Source organism: Octodon degus, unplaced genomic scaffold (assembly GCF_000260255.1).
Source record: "Octodon degus isolate 3935 unplaced genomic scaffold, OctDeg1.0 scaffold00078, whole genome shotgun sequence".
Taxonomy (NCBI): Eukaryota; Metazoa; Chordata; class Mammalia; order Rodentia; family Octodontidae; genus Octodon; species Octodon degus.
The window spans coordinates 86,499-95,896 of record NW_004524654.1 but is presented as its reverse complement, the minus strand read 5'-3'; the positions used below and the strand labels follow the sequence as shown (position 1 = coordinate 95,896).

Below are 9,398 nucleotides of genomic sequence, written 5' to 3'. Positions count from 1 at the left end.
CTTTAGTTTCTCCTGATCACATTATTTGCCTTTTTATTGTTGAATTTTCAAAAGATTCAATTTTTTAATTTATTATTTATACTGTTTTTCTCCTTTCAAATTCTTTGCTTCCTTAATTCATTCTGTGGGTGTGTTTTATGGGCTTGAGGCTATGCCCAACAGTGACCAGCCCATCTGGTACCAGGATGCCAGAGGTGGAACACCAGCTAGCAGAGCAGGGCTGAATCTGGTGAAGAGCAACAGCCTCCTGATACAGGGTGGTGAAAGGGAGTGAGGGGCTTAGAGGATTCACAGGATAACAGAGTGGGTGTAGGAGATTCATTGGCTGTGGGGTGAAGGATGACCCCTAGTCAAGCAGGGGTGCTCGGCCTGATAAAAACCTAGGCAGGCAGCAGCATGGGAACATTAGGAGAAGGGCCTTCAGGACCCTCACGAAGTGTGCTCCTGCAGATGGCCAGCTCACGTCTTCCTCTCTCTTTCTTGGAACTTCTCATCATGTTTTGACAAAAGCACTCTTCTAAGCCTGGCTTTGCCCAGGGGTATTTTTAGACCGTGACTCAGCAGGATAGAATTTTTCAGAATCCTCGTGTTGAGCGTGGTCCCAGCCCTAGGCTTCCTGAGGGCGGCACAATGTAGACAGAGCTCTGTGCCAGCGTTGTGTTCTCCTTTGGAGGTAGAAAGTTCACACACAGGCTGCGAAGTAGAAGCTTTTTGAAAGGTAGTACCAAGAACTGACTATCAAAAGCAAGAATGAAAATGAAAAACAAAGGTACACAAAACTCTAAGAGAGAGCTTTACAGTAATCCCTGGCATGCATGTTTCTGTTGTCTCAGATACCTGCCTTCCCCTCTGCTCTCCAAACCCACCCTTCCTCCCTCCTCCAGGGCTGTATCCACCCAGCCTATTGTATAAGTCCACACCCTTGAAGCCAAGGCACGCTCAGATTGTCTGTGCCTCTGGTCACCTCACAACTTTCCAAGACACTCCAGGGCTGCCCCCTGAAAATGCCCCTTATTAAATGACACATGACTATATATGGGGAATGCAGGTTTATTTTCTCTTACAGTACTGCAGATAAGTGACATAACGCTGTTAGGTCAGGGGTAAGTTTTTTTAATAGGTCACCTATTAAATATGTGGGTTTGACAGGATAGAGGGCCATTGTCAAATCTCTTATACTGTTCTCTTAGAGTGAAAACAAAGACACATACAGATAAATGAGTGTTGCAGTGCTTTTCTGAAGCTTTAGTTATCGATACTCAAATTTGAATTTCATATTATTTTCATATATCGTGAGATTGTTTTCTATTGAGCCTCCCCAACACTTAAAAATGTAAAAATTATTTTCTATATGCTGGCTATACAAGCACAGAGGCTGGACCAGATCTGCCTACTGGCCATGGTTTGCCAAAGCTCAGAATAGCTCAGAAAAGCTGCACCACAAAGCCTGTGCCTCTTCCATAACAATCATCTGAATGGTGTCCCAGTTCTGACAGCAGGGCCAGCCCCCCATCCTCACCCCCAGGCTGACAGACTAAGACTGTCATCCCCTCACTTTTTGGATCTCAACTGAGATGCCGCCTTCTCTGAGGAGTCACCTGGGGCTCAATGCTGGCTTGGGTGACCTTTCCCACTTCCACACATGATGTACTTCCCAAGTTCAGATGGGCTCTGAATCTCACACTTCCTGTATCATCATAGTATACACACAGTATTATAAGGGCTGATAACACTGGTGTCCCTCCCTACCCTCCAGCTCAGTGGCCCAATGAGGCCAGGGTCCCCAGGGTTTATTACTGAATCTCAGTGCTTGACAAGCTCAAAATAGAACAAAACCAAAGACTATCTTAGTGCTTATTGATTGAATGAATTATTGAGGAAATATATGAATGAATCTTCAAAATATTTGAAGCACTCCAGGAGATTAAGGAGATCAATGGACCAAGGATATAAAGAACTTAACCCATGAAAACTTACAAGCTAATTAGAAGATACTGTGAGCTACTAAATGACTTGAAGAAAGAAGAAAGGTAAAATAGTTAAAGAAGGTTTAATGAAAAAGTGGGCCTTGAAGGCGAATAGATGGAATAAGTAGAGGGAAAAAACATTCAGGGTTGTTATTCTAGAAAGAAGAATTAGCAAGCATGTTTAGGTCTGGTTCTTTTCTACCAGACTTACTCCTTTGAAGTACTGCCTCTGAAACTCATGGTTTTAATGAGTGGGATTATCAGGGAGGAGTGAGAGGAGATGCAGGGTTTCCTCACTAAAGAGCATTACTTACTTACTTTCTTCCAGAGACACAGATGTGCACACCGTGGCCTCTCTGTTAAAGCTCTATCTCCGAGACCTCCCAGAGCCTGTGGTTCCCTGGAGCCAGTATGAAGGGTTCCTGCTTTGTGGACAGCTCATGAACGCAGACGAGGCAAAGGTTGGTGTCTCTTTGGTTAGTTGTCTTGCTTTAGAAGAAAATGATGGGTTTCCCAAACAGACTTTGTGGTAGGGGACAGTGGCTTAGGGTCCCCCACACACTTTGGGGAATACTTTGTCAAGCTGGGACTTCCTTAGCAGCAGAAGGAAGTTGGTACCAATCACAGTGATTTCATGGGCTATTGTAATTCAGTAAGGAAGTGGACCACAATCAAATGTCTCAGACTCACTTATAAAATAATGAGAATAGGAGGCTACGCTGAAAAGACTTTCAAGTACTGTGATGGTCCTGAAACATGCTGGGACACAAGGACAGGCTAACAAAGCAAGCTGGAAAAGAGATATGGACTGGAACTGTTCAAGCTTTGTAATAGGCAGTAGATGTCAGGTGGATCATCCAAGAATGCATTTGCCAGTCAGAAGAAGGATACAGAGAATTCCTTTGATCTTTTCAGCCACAGCTGCCAGTAGGGTCTATAATCACCATCTTCTATATCAGGCCTATGAGAGTACACAAGTCTACCACCAGGATTTTTGACCCTGTATAAATCATTTCCAGAGATGCCAGACAAGCAATATCATACACTAGAGTCATGTTGACAAACAGCCAACCAATGAATTCGATAAAAGCCAACTAACAACAATAAAATTTTGATTGTTTATAACCAACATATTTAATAAAATTTTGATTGTTTATAACCAACATATTTAATACTGAATGCCTCATGAATATATTCGTGCTACTCCATTAATATGGGCAGCCTAATGCTCCTCTTTAGGTAGTGGCTTTTATCATAACTTACAGTAAAAGTTCTTTGTGGCAAAGTGGCACATAGAAAAAACTACAGTGAAGACCAATATTTAACTTTGATTTTTTTCCTTAGGTAAATTATGTATCTTTTGTGAGATTCACTTTATTCACTTGACCATTAGAACTTTCTACAATGATGGAACTGTTGTTACATGTCTGCATTGCCCAATATGCTAACCATTAGCTACATGTAGCTATTAGGCCCTCAAAATATTGTAAGTGCACATAAGGAATGAAATTCTTCATTTTAGTTTATTTAAATTTAAACACCCATAGGTAGCAAGTAGTTCCTGTGGACAGCACAAATTTAGACCATTTTGAGAATATCTATATACAAGGTTATCTGAGGATCAAAGGAGGTGATATAAGTGAGGGTTTTTTGGAGATGTTTAAAACTTTTTTTAAAAAATGTAGATATAGGGATAAGTTTAGACTCTGCTCTGCTTCAAAATTTGTCAGAATGAAAAATGCCTGCCTTAACCGTGTGAAGACAAAAACATGAGCCTCTCCATCCCGACTGACAGTGGAGAACTTCATGATTTTCACTGTTTCAAAAATAGGATGCAAAGAAAATAATAATGATGCAGCCATCATGCTGTAGCTATTCTAGATGAAAATTGAAAAGTATTAAATCACAAGATCAGATGTAAGCTATTTCAAATGTGATTTATAATTTTTTTTGGATGAGGGGAGAAGAGGATGTGAAAAGAATTAATTTATGTTGGAATATCAGTTCACCCTTATGGAAGTAATAAAATGTTATGGAATAAACTTTAAAATTTGACTAAAGGGATAACCATTCAGCTGGCATCTGCTTTATCTCTCAGTTCTGGGGAGAATAAAGAGACCACTTAGATGGAGTTCTGATGAGACTCCATCCCTAAACTTCCTCACATTAGACCATTTCTCCCAGCCACCCCTAATCTCAATATGCTGAGAATTTATATGTATAGAGCAACACTGGCAAGACAGAGGGACCATAGTCTTTTTTCATTGGTGAAAATATGATAAAGGTGGTCACTAGGAGACGTGAGTCTATAACAACTTTTGCCAAGAAATTACAACTTGGCTAAAGAGGAGAGACACTCTGGAGCAGGCACTCTGGATTGGAGGGTCTATACCTTATCACTGTGTGATGCCTGACAGACCTTCAGGGAATGCTTTGTCTAGGAGAACAGCTCACGTTTGTGATGAAGGGCTTCCTAGGTCTGAGGAAGTTCCACAGACCTTGCATGAATTGTGTCCCATCATAAGAAAAGTCATAGTGGTGGTGGAAAAGAGCAAAGAGCTCCCCATCTCTCTGCTTGCTGGTGCTTGGAATATTTTGCCTTCTTTGATTGACCCACCTGACATCCGTGACTGTCATAAAACTAGAAGAGCCCAACTTTGCACCTTCCCTGCAGCTTGGTCAGCCCGTCTTTTGTCCCAGCAGGTCTCAGCAGGGCCACATGTTTGAAACCATGGTTCCTTCTTAGGAACATTTGAAACCAAGGTGTTCCTTCATAGGAACATCTTCCCTTCTTTACCCATATTAAAAGTGATCTTGAGCTACTGATTGTGGTCCAGTTCTTTGGCAGACTATCACATTGCAAATAATCTGTGCAAGTGTGAGTTGTCAAATAGCACCTATTGTAGTGAGATGGGACAGCATAATGACAACCAAACTTATAAATTACTCTGTACACAAGTTATGGCTTTCTCTATACTGTATCTTGAAACTTGCTGAGAATTTATAGAGTTCCAAGTAATTCTTTCATACTATTCCCCAAACCATAAGATCAGGAGTGGTTGCCAAGACATGATGGCCAAAGTGACATTTCTGTGCAGATATGCCACCTCCGCTGCCAGCTCTCATTGCTGGCAAGAGGCAAGTCTTGCTTAATGGTGTTAAAATGTTCTTCCTAGGCTCAGCAGGAGTTGATAAAGCAGCTCTCCATCCTTCCGCGGGACAACTACAGACTCCTGAGCTACATCTGCCGGTGAGAGTTCTTGGGGTCCACTCTGTACTTTTCAGCCACATTGAAAGGAGGCCCATAGTCAGAGGAGAAGGGACTTACATTTGGCATCACCGAGATTTTAGTTGAGAACTTCGGAAAGTCAACTCTATTTACATAGCACATGGGATGAGGGGAAGAGTGTTTGAAATTCGTGTTTCCACAAGACAATGTCCAAGAACTCCCCAACACAAAGTTAGCATGATTCCACATCTGTTCTAGTGTTTTCCAGAGTTCGGGAAGTGCCACAGAACCTTGAGTCCTTGTTTCTAGAGCTGTCTCTGGCCCCTTGACTCTGGACCACAACCTAATGACCCAGAGACATTCATTCTGGGCCACCCCTTTTCCTTCAGTCCTTTCTGGGAACCTTCCAGGTACCACTTCTGTGGCAACATCTGTCTTGTGAATAGTCTAGAACTGCTGGGTTGGGAACCTCAATCTTTGTCACAAACAGACCTTATATTTTAAAAATGCAGCATATGACCAATACTTTCTTACTTTGGAAAAAATGAAGATACAGTAAACTATAAATGATAAATAAAAATTACTTACAACCCCTTGTCTAGTACCAACAACACCTGGGCTTATATCTTTCTGGGTGTTTCTCCACATTTTTATACCCAACTGAAATTTTACCAATATATGTATATATCCAGATCCACATATGGTTTTATCTCACTTTTTGGCTTGCAATTATATTGTGTTTCCCTTATGTTATAAAATAGGATTATTAGTGACTCCATAAGATTTTTACAATGTCTCATCACTTGGGTACATCACCCTTTATTTAATATTATCACCATATTTTCTTTTCTTTTTTATTTGTATTTTAGAGAAGGGTCTAGAGTGTGTTCAGGGTCTCAGTACTATATCAGACTCGTAGTGATCCTCCTGTTTACAGCCTCCCAAGAGCTGGGATTACAGGCGCACACCACCATGCCCAGTCTCAATTGCCATCTCAGCGCATGCCAGGGGTGGGGCTGGCATGGCAGGCCAGGGATATCGAACCCCCGACCCCTGCACCTGCTTGCAGGTACTTTAATCTGCTGAGCTATTTGACTGGCCCATATCTCCATATTTTCATTTCATGTTGCTTCCATCTATCCATACAAATCTGCTCAGTTTTCTTTTTACAAGTGAATCTGAGAGTTTCATGGACCAAATGTGTAGAAGAATAATAAAAACTGATTGGTAGCTATTGTGCACCTGCTGAGCATTAGAGATGCATGGTGTCCTCAACCAAGTGAGGAGGTTCCACAGATTTTCCTTGTCTAAGACCTTCTCGCTGATCAAATTTTCCTCTCTGGAGATGAGGGGGCGATGGCTGCTGGCAGGTGGGAGGTAAGCCTATGATAGCAGGCAATGGGGCAGTCAAGTGCCCCTGCTAGTCCTTCCAGTCACCTCTCAAGCCACCCGAACTGGGTCCTTTCACCCACTTACATGATTCTCCACCCCAGGCCCTGCCCCATCCCTGGCAGAGTGTGCACACAGTCTGTCATGGGTTCTCCTTCCTGAATGATCTTGTTAGAGATCTAGTTAGAGAGAAGCTAACTTTGTGAGCAGAACAGGCTGGTTTTATTCCTGACACAGAAGACATGACTTGGAATCCAACAAGTGCCTCATTGGTACCTAGAAGGACTTCCCTTGGCAACTTCCTGTTTTCTACTATGGGATTTCTTGGCTGCCCACAGGTTTCTACATGAAATCCAGCTGAACTGCGCTGTTAACAAGATGAGTGTGGACAACCTGGCCACTGTAATTGGTGTGAATCTCATCAAGTCAAAGGTCGAGGACCCGGCTGTGATCATGAGAGGTACATAAGGCTGGTCCTGCGATGAAAGCGAGCATGGAGGAAGGAACAGGAATATCGTTCCTAATGTCTGTGCCCTGCTCTGCTGTTTACAAAGCACATGCAGCTGATTATTTTGTCTGAATTGTATTAAAAGTACTATGAGGTAGGCAGAGATAAAATTAGATCAATTTTCCAGATTACAGTGGAGAGAGAGAGAGAGAGAGAGAGAGAGAGAGAGAGAGAGAGAGAGAGAATGAATTTCTTCAATGGTTATCCAACACAGTGGGGTACCATGAAAAGAATGTTTCCTAGTCTTTTGTTACCTTTCTATAGCTTTAACTAGACAGAGAAATATTTCATTTTATAAGCTATCTCATCAAAAGGCTGCTGTAATCTGGACTGAGAAAGTTCTGAGTGTGTTCGCTCTGTAAGCAAGTCTCTGCATAGAGTATGGACGTCCGCCGTGGGTGTGAGGAGGCAGTACACAGGACACACATTCGCTATGTGTCCATTAAGAAACCAGAGGGCCACAGCCAGAAAGAAAAATGTCTTCCTTTCCTCCTGTTACACTGCCTACTTTTCTGATTAAAAACTGACCCAGGGCAATATAGGCTGAAAAGAACTTCAGAAAGCCCCCTCTTCTACCCTACTTCCACATTTTCTTCTAGTCTATCCTTTTCACCACAAGCTCCCACTCAGAGTAATTAAGAAGGGACCTGGGAGGAACAAAATGAGTTCTGTAGGCTCAGTGGCTTTAGGGCCAAGTTTGGATGCATAATGCTGGTGGGGAATTTTGAGGACATCCCATTTCCTGTCCTGTGATCCAGCACGATAGATCTCTCTTTTCTCTCTGTCCTTTCAGGGACCCCTCAGATCCAAAGAGTGATGACCATGATGATCAGAGATCATGAAGTCCTCTTCCCCAAGTCCAAGGACACACCCCTGTCACCCTCTGCCCAGAAAAATGACCCCAAGAAACTGCCAGTGCCTCGAAGCTCTGTGGGCTGGGATGTTGCCGAAGACCCTTCCATTTCTAGGACAGACAACTTCAGTAACACGGTGAGACACGGACAGCCTTTCTGCCTCCCTGCACCCTTCCTTTGAGCCAAAGAGTTTCATAGAAGAGCTGCACCAGGGTGGGCTTGGGGAGTGACAGATGCTGCTGTGACAGCGTCTCAGCTGGTGCAGAGCATGCAAGCACACCTGGACACCCTGGTCTCTCTCAGCGCAGGCTCTGTGGGCACCCTGGGGGCAGGCTTGTGACCTATTCTTTGCACCTATTCTCTGAAGGGTGGGCAACGGGTCCTCTAAGAAACCTCTCTGAAAGAGAAACCTCTTCATATACTGTATAGTCCAGGGCAGTTCAAAAGTTGTTGGAATTTCTGTGTGAAATTCCAGAAAGAGCTGGTTTCCTGCTAACCCTGAGACGTGATTCCTTGCTCAGAGTGTGTGGTGTTTCATGTACTGTTTCTCATTCCCCGATAAGCCTGCTCAGCAGTGTCAGCCCCTCATTTGAACTGCGGGGTTGGAACTCACGTTCTCAGTAGCCCGAAACTCTGCAGACTCCAAGACATAATGATTTGAGAGAAATAATTTGCAAAGGTCAAATATTTTTAGGTATTTATAGAAACAAATCTTTTTCAAAAGAACATATGGACTTTATATACAGCCTGATTTTTTTACATGTGGCCAAGAAATGAATTTGAAATTTCTGTGGACCACATAACTTAAATTACCAATAGTGCTATTAATCCCACAGACAAAAAACAAAAATAGTAATGGGAGTGATGGTATTTTTTCTTAGATGAGGTTTGCCTGGACATAAGCAACTTACTAACATCCTAAAACTAAATTACAATTTCAAACTGCTCATGTTTCATGCATTAAAACCATCTCAGCAGTCCCTGAGCAGAGTGGTTGCTGTGCTCATATAAAAAGTCTCCTAATTTTCTATGAGCAGCCACCATGCCAGGAAATTTAAATCTATCACCTTTGGAGTCTTCAGCAGAACTCTGCAGGGCAGAAGCTGTCATTTGCATCTTTGACTGAAGAGCTGAGGCCAGAGAGGTTGAGCAGCTTGCCGGAGGTGGAAGCCCCAGCGTGCCCCAGGGTTGAGCTCAGTCTGCTTCCCACCTCAGGATGCGTGTGCCCTTGAACCCAGAGGGCAGTGCTGAAGCAGGTGCTCAGCCAGAAGGCCAAGAAAGCTTGAACTCTGCAGTTCTTGTTTTTCTGTTTTGAGTTTGCTCTCCCTCTTCCAGTCCCTCTCCTCCTCCCTCTCTCGAATTTAAAACTTGATGATATATACATATGATTCAAAAAATTAAAAAGAGAGAAAAAGTTAAACATGGAGAAGTCCTGTCACCTCCCCTAGTCC

General features: G+C 43.0%; 1 protein-coding gene across 1 annotated transcript in view; it reads left to right on the top strand.

Annotated features, from left to right (window-relative positions):
• The window catches only part of Arhgap25 (Rho GTPase activating protein 25), a 74,324-nt gene that overhangs the window by 59,185 nt on the left and 5,741 nt on the right, over positions 1-9,398 (top strand). The window contains exons 6-9 of the mRNA XM_004636134.3: positions 2,296-2,428; positions 5,144-5,217; positions 6,924-7,045; positions 7,887-8,083. Coding sequence (XP_004636191.2) covers positions 2,296-2,428; positions 5,144-5,217; positions 6,924-7,045; positions 7,887-8,083 — 526 coding nt within the window. The remainder of the gene's footprint in view (positions 1-2,295; positions 2,429-5,143; positions 5,218-6,923; positions 7,046-7,886; positions 8,084-9,398) is intronic.